This window comes from Saccharomyces mikatae (genome assembly GCF_947241705.1).
Source record: "Saccharomyces mikatae IFO 1815 strain IFO1815 genome assembly, chromosome: 15".
In the NCBI taxonomy this organism is placed as follows: domain Eukaryota; kingdom Fungi; phylum Ascomycota; class Saccharomycetes; order Saccharomycetales; family Saccharomycetaceae; genus Saccharomyces; species Saccharomyces mikatae.
This window is the reverse complement of record NC_079270.1, coordinates 664685-688698: the sequence shown is the minus strand read 5'-3', so window position 1 is coordinate 688698 and position 24014 is coordinate 664685. Positions and strand designations below refer to the sequence as shown.

The 24014-nt window shown below is 37.7% G+C and overlaps 11 protein-coding genes across 11 annotated transcripts; 6 read left to right on the top strand and 5 right to left on the bottom strand.

Annotated features, from left to right (window-relative positions):
- Nucleotides 1–3432, bottom strand: MSB1 (Msb1p; the record flags this gene model as incomplete). The annotated part of the gene is made up of 1 exon (XM_056225826.1): nucleotides 1–3432. One exon carries the CDS (start codon nucleotides 3430–3432, stop codon nucleotides 1–3), a length of 3432 nt encoding a protein of 1143 aa, XP_056079605.1.
- A 419-nt stretch (nucleotides 3433–3851) lies between these two features.
- Nucleotides 3852–5165, bottom strand: TUF1 (translation elongation factor Tu; the record flags this gene model as incomplete). Its single annotated transcript, XM_056225825.1, has 1 exon — nucleotides 3852–5165. One exon carries the CDS (start codon nucleotides 5163–5165, stop codon nucleotides 3852–3854), a length of 1314 nt encoding a protein of 437 aa, XP_056079604.1.
- A 432-nt stretch (nucleotides 5166–5597) lies between these two features.
- SMKI15G3300 (uncharacterized protein) lies at nucleotides 5598–6041 on the bottom strand (the record flags this gene model as incomplete). Its single annotated transcript, XM_056225824.1, has 1 exon — nucleotides 5598–6041. The coding sequence occupies one exon, from the start codon at nucleotides 6039–6041 to the stop codon at nucleotides 5598–5600; it is 444 nt and encodes a 147-aa protein (XP_056079603.1).
- A 971-nt stretch (nucleotides 6042–7012) lies between these two features.
- Nucleotides 7013–7675, top strand: GSP2 (Ran GTPase GSP2; the record flags this gene model as incomplete). Its single annotated transcript, XM_056225823.1, has 1 exon — nucleotides 7013–7675. One exon carries the CDS (start codon nucleotides 7013–7015, stop codon nucleotides 7673–7675), a length of 663 nt encoding a protein of 220 aa, XP_056079602.1.
- Nucleotides 7676–8560: 885 nt separating this feature from the next.
- On the bottom strand, nucleotides 8561–9748 carry SER1 (O-phospho-L-serine:2-oxoglutarate transaminase; the record flags this gene model as incomplete). Its single annotated transcript, XM_056225822.1, has 1 exon — nucleotides 8561–9748. The coding sequence occupies one exon, from the start codon at nucleotides 9746–9748 to the stop codon at nucleotides 8561–8563; it is 1188 nt and encodes a 395-aa protein (XP_056079601.1).
- A 525-nt stretch (nucleotides 9749–10273) lies between these two features.
- Nucleotides 10274–10860, top strand: RPS30B (40S ribosomal protein eS30; the record flags this gene model as incomplete). Its single annotated transcript, XM_056225821.1, has 2 exons — nucleotides 10274–10276; nucleotides 10672–10860. 2 exons carry the CDS (start codon nucleotides 10274–10276, stop codon nucleotides 10858–10860), a joined length of 192 nt encoding a protein of 63 aa, XP_056079600.1.
- A 323-nt stretch (nucleotides 10861–11183) lies between these two features.
- Nucleotides 11184–13094, bottom strand: LAS17 (actin-binding protein LAS17; the record flags this gene model as incomplete). Its single annotated transcript, XM_056225819.1, has 1 exon — nucleotides 11184–13094. The coding sequence occupies one exon, from the start codon at nucleotides 13092–13094 to the stop codon at nucleotides 11184–11186; it is 1911 nt and encodes a 636-aa protein (XP_056079599.1).
- Nucleotides 13095–13756: 662 nt separating this feature from the next.
- Nucleotides 13757–14656, top strand: DCI1 (putative dodecenoyl-CoA isomerase DCI1; the record flags this gene model as incomplete). The annotated part of the gene is made up of 1 exon (XM_056225818.1): nucleotides 13757–14656. The coding sequence occupies one exon, from the start codon at nucleotides 13757–13759 to the stop codon at nucleotides 14654–14656; it is 900 nt and encodes a 299-aa protein (XP_056079598.1).
- A 1618-nt stretch (nucleotides 14657–16274) lies between these two features.
- On the top strand, nucleotides 16275–16838 carry SYC1 (cleavage polyadenylation factor subunit SYC1; the record flags this gene model as incomplete). The annotated part of the gene is made up of 1 exon (XM_056225817.1): nucleotides 16275–16838. The coding sequence occupies one exon, from the start codon at nucleotides 16275–16277 to the stop codon at nucleotides 16836–16838; it is 564 nt and encodes a 187-aa protein (XP_056079597.1).
- Nucleotides 16839–18456: 1618 nt separating this feature from the next.
- Nucleotides 18457–20835, top strand: GAC1 (protein phosphatase regulator GAC1; the record flags this gene model as incomplete). The annotated part of the gene is made up of 1 exon (XM_056225816.1): nucleotides 18457–20835. One exon carries the CDS (start codon nucleotides 18457–18459, stop codon nucleotides 20833–20835), a length of 2379 nt encoding a protein of 792 aa, XP_056079596.1.
- Nucleotides 20836–21514: 679 nt separating this feature from the next.
- MPC54 (Mpc54p) lies at nucleotides 21515–22912 on the top strand (the record flags this gene model as incomplete). Its single annotated transcript, XM_056225815.1, has 1 exon — nucleotides 21515–22912. The coding sequence occupies one exon, from the start codon at nucleotides 21515–21517 to the stop codon at nucleotides 22910–22912; it is 1398 nt and encodes a 465-aa protein (XP_056079595.1).
- Between the last annotated feature and the right edge of the window lie 1102 nt (nucleotides 22913–24014).

Here is a 24014-nt window from a genome sequence, read left to right as displayed (position 1 = left end):
CTATATACCGAAATTTCCGCTCCTAATGTTGTCATACAGTTTCTTTCTCTCCTGTCTCTTATTGACATTTCCATGTAGTTTATTTCCCTGGGGAGCTTGCGGAACGTAAAATTCACTATTTGGAGCTCTCATAGGCTGGACAGGTACAGCATAAGAATTCTGTTGCATGCCATGCGGGAAGCTACGTCTGTTAGCTCCAGCTGTGTAGTATACTGGCTCTTGAGATGGCATTATATGCGTCACCATTGGGGATACTCGCATAGGCGGGGGTCCATTGTAGTATTCTGCAGGTATAGCAGGTTGAGCTTGTGGTATATACTTATCAACGTGCTGGTGTTGATACTGATTGGGCTTACCACCGTTGGATAGCATCTGCGGTGGATGATTGCCCCACTTGTCATCTAATACCACGGCATTCCCTGCACGACCTCCATAAGCATTAGCCACATTCATATGATGTGGTGGCTGTTTTACCTTATGATTAGTTGCAGGATGCTGGTAGTTTAAGTTCATCCGTTCCATTTGTTGATATGATGGGCTGCTAGATGGAGCATTCCTTATTCCTTGTTTCACTGGCAGCATATTTTGTGCAAGAGGTAAAGGTCCTGTTTGTGGACTTCTAGATTTTATTTGCTGTGGCAGAGCGTTGTTTTGAAAAGGGCGTTGTTTTTGGAGGCGAGAAGGATAGTTATGCTGGTCCTGGTATTCCATTGGTGTTTGATTTATTGGAAGATGAGTAGGATCTTTATACCCGACTGGTACATTCAACGTATTCTGCTTAAAGCCTGCCGAATTTGTGGAATACTGTGGAGACTTCGCAGGAAAATAGGAAGAAGGTGCGCTTACAGGAGACATTTCATCTGTACGGCCATTTTTATAGTAGTTTTGTTGAACAGGTGATACTATGTTTCTAGTTTCCCTTCCTGATGGATTTGAACTTGGCTGTTTGGACGGACGAACCGCACCTTGTATCTCATCCAGGCGAGGCTCATTCGCCAATGCTTTTTTTGAATCAAAGTTGGAATAACCGGGTTTACTCGGCATTCTTGATGCTGGCACATTGTTGATATTCGGAGAATAGTATGAAGATGAATCGTCATTAATATTAGATTCCTGGGAAATCTTTGAAGGTTCTGCTAATTTCCTATCAGTGATGAATTTGGAACTATCAGCACAAGAATCGTTTGTATTCGTACTTAGTTTCAAAGAATGAACGGCACTTGAGTGGCTACTTTGTAAGTCATCGTCAGTTATATTGGTTGGTTTGTATTGATCAAATTTTGTCAACGATTCGAAGGTTTCTGCCTCGGTTATGGAGGCCTTGATACCTTCTGGTTCATTAGTCATCATTTTTTCTACCAGGCCATTCAATTCTTCCATAGTTGAGTCAGTGATGTTATTACGTGAATTTGAAAGTTTGTTTCTCGTTAGAACAGCAGGTGCCTTTTCCTCTTCATTATTGTCGCGTTCGTTCATTAATTCTGGTATGTCAATCTTAAAATCTGATGCATCGGTTTCAATGACTGGTAATTGGTATTCGGCTGGATTTAAAGTGCTGAAATCTGATAAAACTCGCTCTCCTTTCTTTGATTTATTACTTTTTCCTGCATAAAGTTCTTCATTTACAGAGATTTCCTTGCTCTTACTTTCAAATGAAGATGAACTACTACAATTACTACCCCCTTTTTTTCTCAAGTTGTTTAAAGGGTTCCACTTCGAGATTTTATGTTCAATTGAATGCAAATTCACATTATGCTTGTTTTTAGCCAATGCGTCCTTACTAATGACTGTATGATAAACACCCTGATTACTAAGGGTAGTGTCCTTTTGGGAAACACTTTGTTGAGGTACCTCGGCTTGAAATTTCTTATAAGTTTGAGATACGATAGGTGATTTGGAGACAGGTGGGTTCTCTATTTCAGAATCTTCTGGAGTTTGCTTGTTTTCTACAGATGGTGATTGCACAGAAGCCCGTTTTTTGAATTGACCCTTCTTATTGTATTCCAATGTTATATCACATTCTTGGAAAACCACCCACTTTTTGAATCCATCAAATTCGAATTCTAATATAATAGATCTTCCAAAAATTTTTCTTTTTTCAGATGTTTGTTCGAAAGAAAGGGACGACAACCAAGTCCAAATAAAATAATCATCAATATCTAGTCTCTTAACCTCAATAAACTCTTTCAAATGAAATATATTTTCAATGCACTTTCTGGGTGCCCAACCTGCTTGAAAAGTTGAATGTTTAGTAGACATCTCCTTCATCAATCTTCTTGACTCTTGGGACATTTTCCTGCTGATTCCTTCTACTGTGTTTTTCTTCCTAAATAAAGACTTTAACAAAGCGTAATCTTCTCTCGCTTCAAAGGCATCATGATCGGTGAAGTCTAGAAGGTCACTGCAGCGTTCCAGTAATTGCCAAGGTTTTCTTGAAAACGTATCTGTTTTCAAAGTTACCAGGGGGATGGTTAAGATTGTCTCTGATGCGTACGCTGTTGATTTCTCTGGAGGATATTGATTATTAAACAATAAACTCTTAAGTGTGCGCGGCAGTTTGGCCGACTCAAGATCTTGAGGGACAAAACTCCTTAAAAATGCTAAGAGTAGATGAAACATGGCATCCGATCCAGGAATCCATTGATCCAGCCCATCTTGTATGGAATTGTTGGGAGCAGATGATTTTATGGCGCCTGATTCAAAATCATAATCTTGAACACCTGAATTTGGTCTTTGCTCACTGAATGCCCAAATTGCACACATTTTCGATATTTTTCTGGCGCTCATTTTGTTGATTCTTGAATTTGATGAAATTGAAATGATCAAATCGAAAAAATCGTATACGATCGATGCATGGTTTGGAGAAGCTAGACATTGAGGCATAATTTCCAAAAACGATTTTCGCGGGAATTCTTTATCTTTTTCTCTGAGCTTAAACTCCATATATGATTTCCAACCTATGATTTCTGAATTTGGTAGTCTGCACCAAATATATTTCAAGCATTGAAATAAAGTCCAGACATCGGTCCTTGAGATGATTCTTAGTTGTTTTTTTTCGTTAACTGGTTGTCCATTACCTAGTGGGAATAGTTGATTTAACAACGTCAATAGCTTGTCGTTCGTTTGTTCTGGCCTGAATGGTATCATCAAAAATTCAACATCTGGACCTTTTTCCTTAAGTTCAGCGGTGATAGCATGTATGACGCCCTTCACTTTCTCCCGACTGAACTGATGGAAAAATTCAAATTCTTCATCATCTGTATTATCATGTTGATTTCTGTTTCTTCTTTTTGACTCAGGTACATTTTCTTCACTATGGAGGTTCTTTTTTGGACTGGGGCTTGTTTTCTGAGTTTTTCTTGGTGAATTTGATCGACTTTTGCTGACCTCAGCAGCCGGTGGAGTAGGTAAAGGCTTTGCCATATCGTTCATAATCAATATTGTGTTAATACTGATAAGCTTTTGACATGTAAAAAGAACCTTGCTAATGGCAGCTTTTTGCTTCAAAAATTCTATGCGATGACTTCTGCCGGTTTCAAATTGTCATGATTTGCGAATGTTTTTGTTTTCTTGTATTTTTCCTTGCTTTTTTCGTCAGACTCCGCCAGAAAGTAAACAAATCAACAAAAATGTTGTCGAAAAACACCTTGATGTCTTCTAAATATATGAACACACCTAGAGCGCGTGCATATGAAATTAAAAATCTAGTTTTGGTAATAACATATCAGAAGTGGAGCTGAAGAATTAATGACTCTCTATTTACACGTAAAAATATTAACTGAACAAATATATATATTATAAGAAGTGGTTAGAACGGAATATACAGATACACTCGGGTTATATCAAAAGGTTCATTCAATGATACGTGTGATCAGACCGGTACCAACAGTTTTACCACCTTCTCTAATGTTGAAACGTTGACCAACTTCTAATGGAGTAGGATGGATCAAATCACACTCCATTTCAACGTTGTCTCCTGGCATAACTTGCATAGAATGATCCTCAACTTCCTTAGGAAATCTCATAACGACTGTGACATCAGCAGTTCTAATAAACATTTGTGGTCTGTAGTTTTCACCAAACCCAGAGTGTCTACCACCTTCTTCCTTGGATAAAATATACAAAGAAGCAAGGATTTTTGTATGAGCTTTAACAGTACCTGGTTTAGCCAGAACCATACCTCTCTTCAATTGATCTCTTCTGATACCTCTTAGTAGAACACCTGCGTTATCACCGGCCATGGCTGAGTCCAATTCCTTTCTAAACATTTCAATACCGGTAACTGTTGTCTTCAATGGAGTAGTGTTATGACCAACGATTTCCAGTTCCTCACCCTTCTTCAAGTTACCTCTTTCCACACGACCAGTGACCACGGTACCTCTACCAGAAATGGAAAAGATATCTTCAACGGGCATCAAGAATGGTTTGTTCAAATCTCTTTCAGGTGTAGGGATATACTCATCCACCGCATCCAAAAGCTTCATGATAGCCTGTTCCCCAATTTCAGGTTGACGACCTTCCAAAGCACAAAGAGCAGAACCCATGATAATTGGAGCATTATCACCGTCAAAACCGTATTCGTTTAGTAGTTCTCTCATTTCCATTTCCACCAATTCTAACATTTCAGGATCATCGATAGTATCAACCTTATTAACGAAAACGACTATATGTTGAACACCAACCTGCCTGGCCAGTAGCAAATGTTCTCTTGTTTGAGGCATTTGTCCATCTGTGGCGGCCACAACAATGATAGCACCATCCATTTGGGCTGCACCCGTAATCATATTCTTGATATAATCAGCGTGACCTGGACAGTCGACGTGAGAGTAATGTCTTTTAGCAGTTTCGTACTCCACGTGAGCCGTCGAAATTGTAATACCACGGGCTCTTTCTTCAGGTGCTTTATCAATAGCAGCATAATCCAAAAAGTTGGCACCACCTTTCGCGGCCAAAGTCTTGGTAATGGCTGCGGTCAAGGTAGTCTTCCCATGGTCAACATGCCCAATCGTACCTATATTTACATGCGGTTTGGAACGATCGAAAGCTGCTGCGGAGGCAGTGGTACTTTGAGAAAAGGCCCTCGAAATTACTGAAGAGAGCCTCAGAAGGTTGGTGGGAGCCCTAAAAGCTGTTCTTTTAAGAAATCTTGGTAATATAGCTGACATTCCTGTCTATTTCCTTTGACGAGCTAGAATACAACAGAAAGCACGAAAATAGTCTCACTAAAGAAGCTCAATTTTTCAACTCTAACAGTATCAGAAACTAAAAAAGCAATAAATTAGGAAAATACGTAACAAGCTAATAGCAGAAGAGGGAGAAAGCCTGGTGGCGAAAGGTATAGCTAAGTGAAATCAGGTGGGTGAGCTAAAGAAAATCCTTAAAAATGCAAAAATCAGCTCCGAGACGGGTGAGCGGAGATCTGACCAATTAAGAAGAAGTACGGTAATCAGATTGCGGGTAATGTGATATGAATACCAGAGAGAGAAGTGAGTATAAAAAGAACCTATGGATTGATTGAATTAAAGGGACCCTCTGGGTAAATATATATATCAGATATATATTTCAATGAGGAACGTTGTACCCTCGCCCTTCTAATATTATGTACTACTTAGCCATGTTACAGGGGGCAACTGCATCTCCTCGTCGTTGCTATTTCTTGATGGCACTGCTTCTGCAACATAATCTTCCTTCTCGTCAGAATATCGTGAAGTCAGCAAAAGCGTGATGCAAATCAGTAAAAAAGTGATAATGAGACCTAACACAAACCAGGAAATGGCTATGAAGACCGGTTGCCGCTTAAGTTCTTCCAGTGTGAGATCGTGTGGCGTATCATCACTCTGGAATATAATACCTGTGTCTTTGGGTCCCAGATTGCCCCTCAAACCCAATTTAATGCTGTTACTAAAAGCTCGCATGATGGTCTTGAAGTAACCCTTCTCGAGAGGGTGATGCTCATCGCATAGTATCTCATCTCGGGCACCTTCGTCCTTGAAGGAAGTGTTTATCTTAGAAATATCTAGGACCTTTGAAATCAAAGTCATCTATAAGATCTGTTACGTAATATTTGAAAGAAGGGTAAAGGTAACGCAATCTTGGGTTGAGGTCTTGATTACAAAAAAATTGCTTAGCTTGGTCAAGCTATTTCACAAGAAAACGATAATTCGCAAGTAAAAAACGCCGGCCTTTTATTAAAGCACCTGACATGTTATATAAGTGATTCATTTACTGTTGGCATGTATTTCATTATTCCCGTTGTTAGAGGTTGGTACCCTTTACTGTACAAAAGCGTACCACCCCATCCCGATTCTAAACGCCATTGTTATTACCTCCGCGATTTCGTTTACGACAACGGCCACCTTCCGCACGGCTCCGCTATCACCATGGCGCTAAAGTAGTGACAGCCTGAAGCAACTTTGTGTGCAACTGACCATCTCTCGGCAGTCGGGAGCAATCGTAAAGTGGATGAGATCTACTCTGTAGGAGTGACACTTAACCCATATAACAGTCAAAAAATTGTCCTGCATATTGGAAAGCAAGGGGTCACCAGTAAGAAATACATATCTAAGGGGGGTTTTTCTCTAAGGAGGTGCAACACGCGAAATCAGGTTACACAGTTTCTACGTTTCCATATGCATGGACTGATAAGCTTACGCCTAGGTATGAGAGATTGAAATGCTTTCTTTTTCTCTCACCCCGATTTTGTTTTTGAATGGGTTAAACTTTTCACAGAGAAAACCAAGGAAGGCCTTACGTGGCGTTAACATTTATTTGAAGTAGACATCTCTTATATACCCGTTACCCGACTGTTTTTTTTCGCTGGATCCTAGCTACCTTTAAAAGCCGCATGTGGCATCCTGATTTCTGTCACCCCCTAAATACATAAAAATAGCGTTAGTGATATTTGATCTTTCCTGGACTGTTATTGATCCTTGATCTACTTAGACTGGACAAGAAAAGTATTTGGGCCAAGTAAGGTAAGAAATAGAGCTGTAACTACTTATATATTTTTGTAATGTCTGCACCTGTTCAAAACAATGCTGAAGTTCCCACCTTCAAGTTAGTTCTAGTTGGTGATGGTGGTACGGGTAAAACTACTTTTGTGAAGAGACACTTGACTGGTGAGTTTGAAAAAAAATACATCGCCACCATTGGAGTTGAAGTCCACCCTCTATCCTTTTACACCAACTTTGGTGAAATTAAGTTTGACGTCTGGGATACCGCTGGCCAAGAAAAATTTGGTGGCCTAAGAGATGGTTATTACATTAATGCTCAATGTGCGATTATTATGTTCGATGTCACCTCCAGAATCACTTACAAAAATGTTCCTAATTGGCATAGAGACTTGGTCCGTGTGTGTGAAAATATCCCGATAGTGTTATGTGGTAATAAAGTCGACGTCAAAGAGAGAAAGGTTAAGGCCAAAACAATCACCTTCCATAGAAAGAAGAATTTACAGTATTACGATATCTCTGCCAAATCCAACTATAATTTTGAAAAGCCATTCTTGTGGTTGGCGAGAAAGCTTGCCGGTAACCCACAATTGGAGTTTGTTGCCTCTCCTGCATTGGCTCCACCGGAAGTTCAAGTGGACGAGCAATTGATGCACCAGTACCAGCAAGAAATGGATCAAGCCACTGCTTTGCCTTTACCTGATGAAGATGATGCTGATTTATAAAAAGAAGTGAAAAACTATATACTAAAAATCCCTTTTTTTTTTTTCAATAGCACTCAAAGCATTTTTGAATATTTTTCATAAATAGTTCTCGAATTCTTACTTTTGAAAAATTACTTCTCTGTTTCGTTACTATTTTTGCTCTTTCGAAGTACGAATTAGTATATCCTTTTACATATATAGAAGTTTAACCTTAGCATTTTATTCTACGAGGTTGAACTTAAGGCTTACAAAGCACTGGTGTTGATGGTGCGACCTGTGTAGTAAGTTTCACGTCCTTTATTCCACTCGCCAATTCAGGTAAACCTATTCTTTTCCTTTCCAACGCGCAGTTTTTTTTTAGCGTCCAAAAATTTTCAAGAGTATTCCTATAAAGAGCACATTTGTCGATAATTACAGCAACTTTCATATCCCACATAACAGTATACAAGTCGACCGAACTATGCAGAAAAGAAAAACATGAGGCAGTGAAAGTGTTCCTAATTATGTTTTAATTCTCTTTTTTGAGTTTTCACACGCCCGACCAAAAAGAGTAAACATGTATCGAAGGGAATAGATCAACTTCCCCCAAACTTTTTTGCCCTGTTCCTCGCTCGGTTGTTAATTGTCAATATTACAATCTTGAGCTGGATGTCAGAGAAACGACAATTAACTTTGTTTGCTGATCAATGGGCTATAAAAACTAGACTTCTTTGAGTACGAGGATACCATTCTTTTTTCTCACGGTATCGTATTGTAATTAGAATGTCTCATATTATATAATTTAGCTTCTATACCCTAGAAAAGAGGTATTCCTTGCACGTTCGTAAAATATTCTATTTAAAACTTACATAATAACTTGAAAACCATTGTTCTTTGGAAACCAATGCCAGATATTTCTCTCTGACATTAGGCATTTTTTTCAGCAAATTCCTTCACAAAATCTACCAAGTTTTGTACTGCTTGAACTGAAAGTGCATTATAGATGGAGGCTCTGAATCCACCAACTGAACGATGTCCTTTTAAACCCGTTAGTTTACGAGCTGCTGCCTCTTTCAAAAATTGGTCATCGAGATTATCTTTTTTAAGAGTGAAAACAACGTTCATTTTCGATCTACATTTTGGATCCACTGGAAGGGTATAAAAGTCTGGATTTGAATCTAAAGCGTCATATAATATCTTGGCTTTTTCTTCATTTTCCGCTTGTTGTGCTTCAACACCGCCTTTCTTCAAAATATGTTGGAAAACAAGATCCATAACATGTAATGTGAAAATTGGAATTGTATTATAGGCAGAATTGTTCTTCACCACTGTTGGATAATCAAATGCAATAGGAGTGATTGGTACCCCCATTTCATGTAATGTTTCATCAGGAGCGCCCGAAATATTCTTAAGAATAGACTTCTTGACGATATATAGGGTTAAGCCTGCTAAACCAATGTTTTTTTGAGCGCCTGCCATAATGACACCATATTGAGAAATGTCAATCTTACGAGATAAAATGTCACTGGATAAGTCGGCAACAATTTCAATGTTTGGGTCTTCTACCAAGCATTTTGGCAAACTTGGCCATTCAACACCGTGCACAGTTTCATTCTCACAAAGGTACACATATGAGAACTTTTTGCCTTTGATTTTATCTTCCCAAAGTGATTCATCTGGGATTGTGCCAAACTTACCATTGTTATAATCTTTAGCATTGAATATAACTTCAGCTGGGACATGCAATCTCTTTGCTTCTTCATAAGCTTTCTGAGACCAACTACCAGTGACTAAGTAACCAGCCTGTGCGATCTCTCCATGCTTGCCTACATAAGCTGCTGCCAAATTGGTAGCTACAGAAGAAAACCCAGTAGTACCACCCCCTTGCAAGTAAAACACCTCGTGGGTGTCAGGGATGTTCAACAGTTCGATCAAGTGCTTCTTAGAGTCTTCAATAACTTTGGTGGCATCCTTCGAACGGTGGGAGATTTCGCCAATGCCCAAACCTATGTCATTAAAATTGATTAAGTCCTTAGCTGCTTGTTGCAAAACCGATGTGGGCATTTGAGCTGGCCCTGCTCCGAAATGTTGTGGCTCCTCTCTTTCCAAAGACATTATTTTCTATCGCTTGTAGTTAATGGCTAATTGATCAACAGATTCAACAGTATGTTAACAATTAAGCACTTTCTGTGAGTCCCTTAACCTATTAGTGTATTATATGAACGCGTATATATATAAAATGTATATGGAGAAGTAGTCATTAATTCGCGATGCTTGGAAAGAGTCATTAAATTTTTACTATGCGCAGTAGGATAATTAAAATAGTAAGCTCGTGACCAAATTGTGGCTGCAGTTTAAGGTAAGGACGAAGACGCCAGCGCTTCATAATGACTTTTTCCTTTCAAAGTATTAAAGACTACACATCCGTACATATTTTTTCAAGTCCGTTCTGGTATTTTTTTTTGCGTCTACTGTTTGAGCGAGCAAAGGCGTCCTTTCTCATGCGCTGAATTTTTCCTCTAGCTGGTTTGTCCCGCTCTTACCACGGTAAAGTTATCACATTCCAATCTTCAATATTAAGGATGGATTCTAAAAATGAATGCTTCAAACTCAAGACATTAGATAAAAAAATCATACAAAATGGTACGTTAATATTGTGTTATAACTCCACTCAGCGCCCTTTTTCATGAGGATTTATCTGTAGATATTATATCAAAAACAAAGAAGTACGTTCAAACCAAATATGATAGGAAAGGGTGATTTAACGAGGATATAAACACCCCGTACAATTGCTTGCAGTTTATGACTGAGTAATGTGAAGATATTTTACTTGATCAAATCAGAGTGAAAGCAAGCAAGAGGAGGATGAAAAAGACAAATTGAATTGGGGGCAATAAATGTCATCAGAACTGGTTACGTATCCCTGAATACAAGGCCTTCCTAAAAAATGGGCGTATGAATGGAGGAACAATAGTTCATATTTTTATTTATCTCGTTACTAACATTAAGTGAAAATTTTATTTTTCAATTCTTCTCAGGCTAAAGTTCACGGTTCTCTAGCTCGTGCTGGTAAGGTTAAGTCTCAAACTCCAAAAGTTGAAAAAACTGAAAAGCCAAAGAAGCCAAAGGGTCGTGCTTACAAGAGATTATTGTACACCAGAAGATTCGTTAACGTTACCTTGATTAACGGTAAGAGAAGAATGAACCCAGGTCCATCAGTTCAATAGATATAATATATTATTTTATACTTAATTGTTCTAAATATGTGCTTAAACAAAAAATAATATTGTTAGAAATATTATCCGTTTTCAGATCAGAGTTTCTCTAATCATTATTGAAGGAAAACGGATCATATTATGCTTTACCCCTACCAGACTTGCGAAGAAGCCATGATAAGCAATCTTACAATTGTTGGCTGCTTTTGTGTTTACATTAATATTCTCCTCTAATAAATATAAGTAAACTTAAAGAGCAATTACTTTGATCATTAATAAGTACATAAAATTACATATACTCTATAACAGTAGTTCCATCTCTTATTTTGTTTCCATTACCAGTCATCTCCATTGTCCATGTCGTCTTCAGCTCCCACTTTATTTTTTCTTTTGTTCAAAGCTGCTGCCAATGCATCAGCTAAAGAAGCCGGGGGTCCGCCTACAGTTCCGCCATTGCCTGCTGCGGCTGCTGGTGATGAAACTGGTTCTCCGCGGGCCTCTTGTAGTAAGACTGAAGGTTTATCTAGCTGAGATTTATCTACTTTTTTCAAGGCACCTATTCCACCTGCACCTCTAATTGACGCTAATAATGCATCACGTCCGGCATCTCCGGTAGTCTCAGTAAGTGAACCGCCACCCGGTGTTGATGCTGCTGGCATTTGAGGTGGTGGTGGAGGTGCAGGAGCAGCCGTTGATAGGGGATGTTGAGTAAGGAATGCTGGTGGAGGAGGAGGTGCAGAATTCGTGGTCGATTGTAATGATGGCGGAACAGGTGCTGGGGGAACTGATTGAGATGTCTGCGTTTGGCTTAAAAATGCTGGAGGAGGTGGTGGTGCTACCGGCGCATTTGTAGTTTGTGTAGACATCTGAGATACTTGGGGTAAGGGGATTGTAGATGGTACACTCGCAGCAGGTATTTGCGATGTTAACGTATTGAACGTTGTCATTGGAGGAGGAGGTTGTGATGGTTGAGGTGACATTTGAGTATCTGGTTGATATCCAAAGGGTTGGTTAGTTTTGTTGTACTGTTGTGAATTATATTGCAGGGGCATGTTTGGTGTCGGGCGAGATATTCTTGGGGGTGGAGGTGGTGCCGGTCCTCTTCTTCCAGTAGCTTGTGGAAGGAGATTGTTCCCTCCGGCAGAATTCAAATTAGTACTAGTTGTGTGCCTATGTGGTGGAGGAGGAGGTGCTGGCCCACGCCTTGGTGGAGGTGCAGGTGGAGATGGGCGATTAACCGCACCTCCGATAGTAGTACGCATTGGTGGTGGTGGTGGTACGGGACGATTACTTCTACTAGGCAGCTGGGGAAGAGGTCTGTTCTGCTGCGAAATTGCCATTGATGGCCCTTGATTAAATTGCTGTTGAGGTACCGGAAATGGAAATGGGTTTGTTGCAGATTGAACTGGGGAAGATTCGAGAATCGGAAATGGAAATGGATTACTTTGAGATTGTGAGGGAGTGCTATCCTGTGAAGAATCATTGTGGTGTGGAGGATCTGGTAATGGTGTAAACTGGTTTGGCAAAGGCGGTAAGCTATGTTTGGAATGTGTTGCTTCTTTTTTTACTTCAGGTGATGCTGGAGGAACTGGAGCTGGAGTAGTGGGTGCTGATGTTGTTGTCGAGTTAATGTCAGAAAATGAACTTGCTTGATCTGAATCAAATGTCTCGGCTGTAGGAGGAGGAGGTGGAGGAGCTTTATGCTTTGTAGTCGGGATTGTGTCCACGTTTTCATAGTTATATCTTTTTCTTTGATTGTCAATTAATGACTCCCCTCTTGGACCATGTACTACCTGAGACCTTTCTTCTTCTCTTACTTTTTTGGTTAAAGATATAGCGTTTTTATTTAACAAAGTCTTTCTGTTGGCATATCTCTCACGTTTTTGAACTCTCTTAAGGAAGTGCGATGCCTCATTAATATCAACAAACAATAGCCCTGCGAAGCACTCTTCCATTTCAAATGTGTGAAAAAAAGTACGATCTTGATAGTATTCGAAATTAACGTACAATTCTTGGTCCCAGATGACTCCTCTATGGCCGCTGATGTCAACTAATTTTAAAAAAAATGTGTTTCCCACGAGATCATCTACTAAAGCAAGTGCTCCTGAGAGCCCAGTGTACTGCCAATCGTTCTTGTTGGGATATGCAATGTAAAGTCTGGCCACCGCCACATCAATAATTTTGTTCGAAGCTTTAGGAAGTGCTCTCTTAATGATTTCTTTATCTGAAGAATTTAGAAGTCCCATCATGAATTGCGTTTGTCAACACTTCAAAATATCGACCAGAAATTTCTAATTCAGGGAGGCAATGCTTGCAGTACGACAATTGTCCTTTCACATGTGTACCACTTCTAGTTTTCTTTATTATACATTTATGATGTTTTTCATACAAATTGACCGGCCGGCCCCTTTTCGGACGTCCCGCACGTATTCAATGATCATATGCATTGTATAAAAAGGCCCCAATAAGTCATTTATCAGATGAATGACTACTTATACCTCATCTCAAACCCAAAGATATCTTTGAATAATTATTATCTACCGCAAAAGGAGAGGTACTAGCTACTATCATTTCATTAAACTGCCAATTTAATAAAGCTTTATAAATGACTACCTGTTTTCTAAAAAAATCTTGTACTTATCTTTTTTGACTTTGTTATCAAAAAGTAAACTTAAATATGATTTATAGTATAGATAAGAGGTTAAGAAGAATAGTTCTTTGAATTATTTAGTTGGTGAAACATAGGGGTAGTTCAGTTTTGGTAGACAAAATTTTTGATTTCTTCTGACTTGATATTGGATGTCACTAACCCCAAAAAAATTGGTCAACACAAGTGGCGGCAATAAGTAATAAACTCCGAAGTAAATATATATATATATATATATACTAGTTCTGAGAAAGGGACTGTATGCTTGCTTATTTAATAAGTGGTTATGATATGATAAGAAAAGCTTCAAGTATAAGGCCCAAAAGTGAAGTAATTATACCAGCTATGAACGATCGTGTACGTTACAAGGTTGAAGGGCACTTTTTCATAATTATATTGAATGATCCAAGCCATTTGAACTCTTTGACTTTCGAAGATTTCGTATATATCGCATTATTACTAAAGAAGGCCAATGACACTGATTCTATATTGTTTACAGTTTTACAAAGCTCGGGAAAGTATTTTTCCTCAGGAGGCAAGTTTTCAGCAGTAAATGAGTTGAACAAAGAAGAGTGTACGAATGAAGTGAAGAAAATATCAAAACTGATATCTGCTATATCTTCACCTAATATATTTGTAGCGAACGCATTCGCTACTCATAAAAAAATTTTGGTCTGTTGCTTGAATGGACCCGCAATTGGTCTCAGCGCATCCTTGGTTGCCCTTTGTGACATTGTTTATTCGCAAAATGATTCTGTGTTCCTTCTTTTTCCTTTCAGTAATCTTGGTTTTGTTGCAGAAGTGGGTACTTCAGTTACTTTGACTCAAAAACTGGGAATCAACTCTGCTAATGAACACATGATATTTAGTACACCAGTTCAATTTAAAGAGTTACTAGGAACTATTGTAACTAAAAATTACCAACTAACCAATACTGACACCTTCAATAAAAAAGTCCTTCAAGACTTAAAACAGGATTTAGAGGGCCTTTACCCGAAAAGTGTACTAGGTATGAAGGAATTGCTACACAAAGAAATGAAGGAGAATCTTATCAAAGCGCAGGCAACGGAGACCAATGGTACCTTGCCTTTCTGGGCAAGCGGCGAACCTTTTAAAAGATTCCAACAGCTTCAGAAGCGTAATAGACGTCACAGGTTATGATATTTTCGAGACGATTATATGGACCGCTATTATAATTTTTCAAATCATTCTCAAAAAAGAATCATTCTCATACACGGTGAAGAATCATTTTTTATGCCAATAACAGGGCTATCAGAACTGCACTTCAACTATTTCATAAGGTCGATTTATTATCAATGTCACGTATATGCTGATGTGCTTTCATTAGAAAGTGCCGGGGTTTCATTTGTTTTTAGTGTGACAGCCGCACCGAAGGGTCTTCTTAATGCCGAGCAGTGCAATGGCGGTTTTTCGAGGCACAAACTTTATGACAAAATAAGATCCTTCCGCGGAGATCAGCGTTTAATTGGGGTAGGAAACTCCCAAATCCGTACACCCATTTCCATTGAGAGTGAATAGTACAAGATGAGCTTTGGATGATTTGGATAAGAAAAATGAGCTATGAGAACAATATAATTAACTCACATTTCTGCTTTTGAAATAAGTTTACACTAAAAGCTTGTGTTAAAAGGTAATCATGAGTACAACAAATCATAATAAACTTGTCCAGACAAGAAAGACATTTAGTGCTTGCAAAATAAAATATTAAACAGAAAGCATATTCGTTACCGATAGTAAAAGCCGTATATCTTTGAATTGAGGTTTTAAGTGGTATAGAGAGAAAAGCAGACTATCAAAATGGCACTAACTAAAATAGATCATAGTGTGTTGATAAAAAACTAATTCTTAGAATCATGGCATGCTGAGGTTTAAAGATTATGTTATCTGGGTTATAGCTACAACTGCCTTGATGGAGAGCCAATCGTAATTACACGAATAACTCTCGAATGTATTTGTGCTCTCTATACGGGACATAAAATCTTTCTCAAACTTGCTGGATCTTTTTTTATCCATGGGAAAGTAATAAGGAGATACATTGAAATGAAAGTCGAGTTATTGACCGGCATATGTTAATATTGATGCATTCAGTAAGTACTTTCATGATTGGCAAACCTAACCCACAAAGTTTCCTCATTTGTTAAACAATATAAAAACAGTCGTAAAATAACCCCAACAAGGGACTGAAAGAATTATTTTTTCTTAAATCGCCTTATTAGTGCTGGTCAATCTACACAAAGCTTATGCCAGGGGATCACTCTTCCTTATCGGTAAATCAACTGCGACGTTTATGGCAAGAACACCAAGGCAACCCGAATTCATACAGTTCAAACATGCGAGACGCCAAATTCAAAACAACAATTATTTAATTCTAGCTTGCTACGTTCTTTGAATTCTTAAGTATCTAAATAAACCTGAAAAGGCAGTGTAGAAGGGTTTTTACTATTTCATTTTCTTTCAGAAAACCAAAAATACCTATTATGTATAATGAACCATTGTTTTTAAAAAGATGTTCGCTATAATAATAACAGAATAAATATGATAAATAATGGTTGTTCATAAACATATTCACTTGCTTAGAAAATTCGCTCATGTAATGATAAGAATGAAATCATCTCAGACTTGAGACTTTTTTTCCGCTGGGGGTTTTCCTCCGTAGAAAGAAGGGAAGTAAAACAAAATGTAATAAGAAGAAAAAAACAAAACTGTATGCCTGCACCACAACTAAACAGGACCGGCTCACACAGATTTGCACCGGAAAATGAAAAAGGATTTGCACAAGGAGAGAACTCAGCGAACAATTAAACTCAATAACAACCAAGGGGATGAAGCTGATGATCTCTACCTTCATATCATTCAAATGTTTGGCTGCATACAGAAAACTACTGCGGAAGATGCAACAAAGCTGCTAGTACTAGGCGACGTCGAAGTAGAAATATCAATCGGAAGCATTTTAATAGAATGGACAAAAAATTCAATGGTGAGTGAAACAATTGCCAATAGTATACTAATAATGATTATCGGATTGAATACAAGCGAGAAAAATGTGCTATCTGAATCAAGACTTAAAGAGAGAAGTGATGATGCTTGGAGGGCGCAAGAATTACAAAACCTATTACAGGAACAATTTGGGAATAGTTTCAGTGTCGACGAAAAAGACGAGAAAAAAGAAAATGCGAAAAATGGTAGTGTCACTATAGGTAAGAGCAAAGCTATAATAGATTTCTCCACCATGAAACTAGTTGACTGCAATTCGAATCCGCTCAAAGGGAGGGTGGAGAGTATACTCGATATTGGGAAAAAACTAACAACTCCATTATGCTAAAATTCGGTTTTTCACCGATCTATTTCCCCATACGCGCCTCTTTTTGGATTATTGATCAACTAACAACTTGTTGAGTTTTCACATGTTGTCACTTTATGCCAAGAAAAGAGTGGGGGAGATGAGGGGTGGAGAACGCAATCCAGAACATCTGATGCCAAATTTGGAAGCAGGAATTATGCAGACGTGATTATTGGACATATACAGTGGCTAATTCGTACATTCTCCTTTATAGTTAGGTAGTAATTAATACTTAAAAACATAAAAAGTCGAAAACAAACTTAAAAGCGGATTAGTAGCAAGAAACGGTTATTTCTTTTTACTTTTCTCAATACGAATCCACACGGGCACAGGGCGCAATAAACTATAACCAATGTTTTCTTATGTGGCTGCTTTATTATTCTTGCTTTCTCCGTACCTATACTGCTATGAAGGGGCACCCGTAAGAACTAACAATTGGTGCTGGGCTATCTTTTCACAGAAAACGCGGACACGCCCGTGTAATTTCTGAGATCTGTTTCGCAGGCAAGGCAAAGGAGGAAATGAACGCTACCATGTCAACTCTATTGACGCACTCTGCAGGCAATTGCTTACATAAGCTACTCAAGGTAATAGCGCAGAGGCTCTGCCGTTCCCCACACTACGTATGGAATGATATGCGGTTGTGGCGGCATCTACTAGATTTGGGAGCCGAAGAACTCTTCCGCGGAAAACGCGGTGTCCCAAAAGGTGGGAAAACCCGATTTTTCTTACCCCTTCTCCGAGGACGCAGCCAGTGAAGAGCAGAACATCTGCCTGCGTGATGATGGCGTCGATCTGCGGGAGAAGCGAACAGCCAAGCTAAGCGAGAACTGAAACAATCGGGGATCAAGCGGCGAGGAAATTACTCACTGGGTTATGGGCGGTTATCTGCAACACAGTGGGGTAGCCGCCTAAGAATATCAGGGGGAAAGTCAATCTACGTCAAGTCAACAGAAACTGCCGCTAAAAGAACGCATACGACCCGAATCAACGGTTTTTTTTGTTTTTTTTTTTTGTCACTCGCACTTTTTTCATGTTTTAGTGTGTTTGATAGCTGTGATTCCCCTCCCTATCTTTTTTCTCGCAATCTGGGGAAGGTTCTCTCTTCATGCTTATAGTTGATTAATTATATAAGGGATCACTGTTTTAGGCATTATTTACCTCCTTTTTTAGGCTCAACTTCGCTGCATTTAGTATTTATTTGTGTATGTATTTATATATATATATATAAGAATCTGTAGTTTCCTTCCATTACATAACCCATAGTTTACCGTTTCCATAGTGTGTCTTAAATCTTTTTTCTTTTCTTTTGTTTAAGCGACAGATAGAAATAACAATAAATAAAAAAAAAAGGATCTAAGATTACTTCTGTAACTTTTTTGGTCCATTATCGACGCTACACTTTTCTTTTCTTTTTATTTCCTTTGGCACTAAAAATACTTATTGCTACTGCTTATTATCGATATAATATTATACCACGTTAACTGTCAAGAAGAGGCTGGTACTTAGAAGACGGATACGATTTTTTATTTTTGTATTTTAACTTCATTTTTGTAAACAAGCTGAGAATATACACATTATTGAAACAAGAACTTACATCATGGTAATACAATCTGCTACGGAATTATCGCCACGGAAGACAAGGCCTTCTTTTCCTCATCGCAATTTGATAAAAAGCATGTCTGATAACCGCATAAGCCGCCCCTCTCCCCCTCCCATTAGGAAGTTGAAGTCTTCCTTGAAAATATGTCATCCAGAACCTATTACAAGATCCAAGTCAGAAGTTTTCTTAACTTCACCTGAGAAAAACGTTCGTTTTGCAATTGAATTGACAACCGTTAAAAGATTTGATAAAAATGCGGAACCAAGTTCAATCTCAAACGAGAACTCACCCACTCTGTCTCCAGTTGATAACGCTACCATGATCGATGACATCCAATTATTCAACAACGAGGACTGCTGGTTCAATGATTCGTCCTTAGTCACTAACCTTCTAAAGAATGAAAAGAAGTTTCGTTATATGAATTCCCTAAGCAATATGTTCAAGCTAGATTTATATGACTCGGAAGATGAAGATGATATTGATGAACGCAGCAATGGTCAAACAGGGTATTGCTATACTTATGAGTCGGCATCATCTAGAGGAAAACTTCCCAATAAGTCGGTGGATCCCTCTGCTACCACTTCCCTTGCCTCCCAGGCAACAAATATTTGCGACTGGAAACTTCACTGTACAGACTTGGTTCCCTTCAAGACAGCACCTCCTTTGTTCACCAAAACTTTATCGCCTTCCGATCTACAAGGCCAGTTAACACAATATTTTAATGGCCAAAATATCAAATTGCATTCTCTTACTCAGCCAAATGAAGATACAAGTAAAATTACAGGGCTTATATTTGTTAAAAACATGAGTTTTGAAAAGTATTTGGAGATAAAGTTCACGTTCAACTCATGGAAAGATATTCATTACGTTACTGCCAATTTCAATAAAACAATAAATGCCAACATTGACGAATTTAAATTTACCATTGATCTGAATAGTTTGAAGTATATTTTACTCATCAAGAAAATTATCACCATGGAGAATAACACAAGTAGCTGCCCTTTGAATATTGAACTATGTTGTAGATATGACGTCAATAACGAAACATTCTATGACAATAATAATGGTAAAAACTACCACCTTTTTATAACGACCTTCAAAAAGGACAAGGAAACGGAAGAGAAGCAAAAAGCTTCTGTGGTTATTGAAACTGCTTCTCAAAAAAATGCAGCCATTTCATCGACTGACATAAAGTCAAGATTCGTCTCCTCAAACCCAACTCTTTCGAAGTTTTTGCCTCAATCGAGAAAGTTTAGTGAGAACACAGATTACTATAATACATCTCCGCTGAAACATCTTTATCATAATGACACCACAAGCTTCGTTAAACCGAAAAGATTGAATGTGGTCTTAGATAAAATCGATAACTCTACAACTTCTTCTCCACCCTTGGCTGGCAACACAGGAAGTGATAAAATAACCATGAATCAAAACACAGCACCCACCCCCACAGCCCCCACTACCAGTAATAGTATTGACCTACCAGTATTAGGATCACAACATCAATCATTATATTCTGGCTCATCCTCTTACTCCTCATCGTCTTCTTCGATTTCTTCGTCATTATCATTTGCTTCCTCCAATAATTCCTCGACAAATTCATCTTCTGCCTCCTGTAGTTTCCCACTTACCGAGCTCGATAATTTTGATTATGCGGATTTGTATGAACCCAATGATACATTCACAGCAGCCAATTTGTTTAATCATTCATTAAATTCACTAATACCAGAGACTTCCACTCCATCAATCTTTGGAGATTTTGGAAATACTAATACTATCATTAATAATAACCACAACAGCTTCGATACTTCTTTGGATGATTCATATGAGGACAAACAAAGTGTTGTTACGGATACTACAATAGATGATAATACTAAAACGTCAACTACCAATAATTCCACAGACACACTAATTAAACCATCAAAGGAAAACGGGGGTTTGAAAGAGAATAAACTAATTACAAACAATACCAGCTCACCGTCCTCTCAGAATCACATGAGCACTAATATAAATGAACATTCAAATGAAAATAATGATCTCAAATATATCAATTACCAATCATTACTGGATTCTCATCGATTCTATAACCATCCTTCGTCGCCCAATCTGCAGTCTATTACGTTATCAAGAACAGTCCCCCTGTCAGGAATTAGCCAGAGTTCAGAATTTTTTGATTGTGAATGTGAGAGTAGTGATAGTAATCAAATAGCAGGAGAACTGGACAATGAATCATTACATCCGGATGAAAATGATAATTCTGTATGCCTTAGTGATGATGCTTTGATTGATCATCACGGAAATAATAACCCGTTTGTGAATAATTTCGGCTCCTCTCCACCCACCCTTTCTCAAGAAGTTGATCGATGGCAGCTTTGACCTCAACTACGGCATTTTAGCCGTTAATTGTTTTCCTTTTTTGACTTATTTTTCACAACTTCCTTTTATTTTCTCAATTGCATACATATCTTTCAGTCGGTTTTTTCATGAAATGTCTTCTTTTTGTTTATCTTTTTTTGGGGTGTTCTTCCCCTTTGCTATACATATAACCATGATACTATAATTCTTCAAAAGCATCTACAATGTTGCCTTTCTGGCTACTTCAGTCATAAATCGGTTTTTCATTATATTGGAGTAAGTTGGCGCTTAACTTATATAGATATATATACATATGTATCATCTCTTAATAAATAACTTTGATTATCTATATTCTGAATGGCATGTTCTTTTCCGAGCGGTATCTAGGTGTTCGATAATGCTCTATTTACAATAAAAGCATGACCGTAAATTATTGTTGGTCCTTTGGTGGCTCCAATATTTTTGTGTACGTAAGCGCGGCCACACACTTTCGCTTCAGCTCTAGCCGCCCTCGGTTCCATCATCTTGTGCCAGTAAATAGGTTATCGAAGGAGGAGAATATCTAACTATAAAAGCAGCGAATTTCACGAATGTAAGAAATATTTTTTTTTTCCTTTTTAGAGTAATAAACGTTATTCTCATTTAAGAACTGAGCTGAATAAGCAAGGTTGTCTGCTTCCACGATATTACATAGAAGGCCATGCCAAAAGATATAACATATAGCGACTCCTTCGAGGAATTTAACAACAGCAATACCCTCGCGGTTTCTCCTTATAAGGATATATTTTTCAAAGAAATGACACCGTCCAAGCCAAATGTGAGATTTGGGGATGATGATGTTAACATTTTTGATCAACGAAAAAAAGTAAACGAAATCAACAAAAATAGCTCCATTAAAAGGACGTTTCAAACGTCAACAAGCACTACTACTACGCCCAATAAGTCCAGCTTAAAGTCACCAAAAAGTAAAAAAACTTCAAAAGACATTTTTAATTATGGTAATAAGTCAGAAACGAGGGAAGAAACATTCAAAGATGTCAATGATGCAGTTAACCGTTGTTATGCACTTTGTAACATTCCCACCAAGCATATTTCGATAAAGAGTATTTCTGACTTGGCACAAACCTTTGAAACCCTTGCTGTGGGTATAACTCATGAAACAAATAGAAAAGCAGAATGTGAGCGGAGCAAAAACGCAATAGATTCTTTGTACTATCATGAACAGCTGGAAAAAAAGGAACTCAATGAGAAAAGCCTTCAAATGGCAATCGATCACCTGCTTAAAGTAACAAAGCAAAACTTGAGACAAGCCGATGATAATAACAAGCTGAAAGATACAGAAGTACTCAAAAGTTTTATTGAGGAAATTGAAGAGGTTGACGATAATAAAATTTCGATCAACAGCTTAGAACAGCAGCTGTTTGAAGAAAAAACAGCGAATAACATTCTGAGAAGAGACTATTATAAACTCCAGGAACGTGGTAGACGTTTATGTCATGACTTTCAGGATTTACAGGATGATTATTCAAAACAAATGAAGCAAAAAGAATATGAGGTGCAGAAACTAAAGAATGAAATTAAAACTCTTTTGTGCATGAATGATAACTTAAAGGCAGACAGAACACTTCTCTCACAGAAAGAGAAACAGTATTTTCAAAAATGTACCTATATTGAGAAATACATGAACCATGTCAAGGAAGAGTATAATAGAAAAGAGAATGAATGCAACAAACTGAAATATATTATTGACAAAAGCATGAAAAGAATAGAGCATCTGGAAAGGTCGCTACAATCCCAAAGTACTGTTCAAAACAGTTTCTCGACTGCTACGATTTTAGAAGAAGGCTCAAAAGATATTGATTTGGAGGATCGTTATCATAAAGTCAAAGAGTTCATGGAACAAAAGCTACAAACCTCCAAAATTCATGACTCTTCCTGCTCTGAAACAGAGGCACTTGACAATGTACTTGGGCTAATTGAAAATACTATGAAAAAGTTGGACAAAAATAATAAGTATGTCCCAACTACGGCAAAAAAATGCATAAAGTATGTTACTGGCTCATCAAGATTTGATGAAAATGAGCATATAACAAATTGACTACTTCGCCCATTCATCAATAATTAAGGTTTGAAATTTAACCACACAAACATCAAAAAGACATTATGTTTAAGAATTTTTCTTTTTTTTTTTTCTTAAAACTGGCTCTCATCAGACAAGTATGCTATGTAAATTCAAGACATTACTTCTTATTTCTTTTCTTTTTTTACGAGCATTATTATTTATGAGTTTATACTAGAAAGAACCTAATAATTTGGCTTCTCTTATTCATTTCTTATGACAGTGACAAATATTTCTGATCGAACTATATCACTAGCGAAGGGAAACTCCAAAACCGTTGAGTGTTCCCTTTAATAACTATTGAGAAAATTATCTGCTGGCTTCTAGTTTCGAAAAGATGAACAGAAATTAGAAGTGAATATTTCTTGGATGGAGAGCAGAGTTTGATGTTTCCTAAAGATAGATGACTTTTGAGATAACTGTTGGGATCCATTATCGATTTAGGTAATAACGTTATCTATATATGATATATTAAAATTGAGATAATAGTGGAGTTTGATGTAATTGTTGGGATTCCATTTTTTATAAGGCAATAATATTAAGTATGTAGATATACTAGAAGTTCTCCTCAGGGATTTAGGAATCCATAAAAGGGAATCTGCAATTCTACACAATTCTATAAACATTATTATCATCGTTTTATATGTTCTTATTCATTGATCCTATTACATTATCAATCCTTGCGTTTCAGCTTCCACTAGTTTAGATGACTATATCTCATCATTTGCGTCATCTTCTAACACCGTATATGATAATATACTAGTAATATGACTACTAGTTAGTAGATGATAGTTGATTTATATTACAACAAAAATTTCTTCTCGAGGATATTGAAATCTACAAAAGGGAATCGAAAATTTTACACAACAATTGTTGATAATTAGTTGTTTAGTAAGTTGTAATAATTAAGAATAAGTCGTTACTTCTTAATTTATATAAGAGAGGTATATAAAACACACGCTGATTGGTTATATTAAACCCAATGGTTTAGACATAATTCAAAACATTGATGATAGGGTTTTGGTGATAACTCATCTTCTTATATACCAAGTTCTGGTCAATTAATAGATCTTTATCTTAC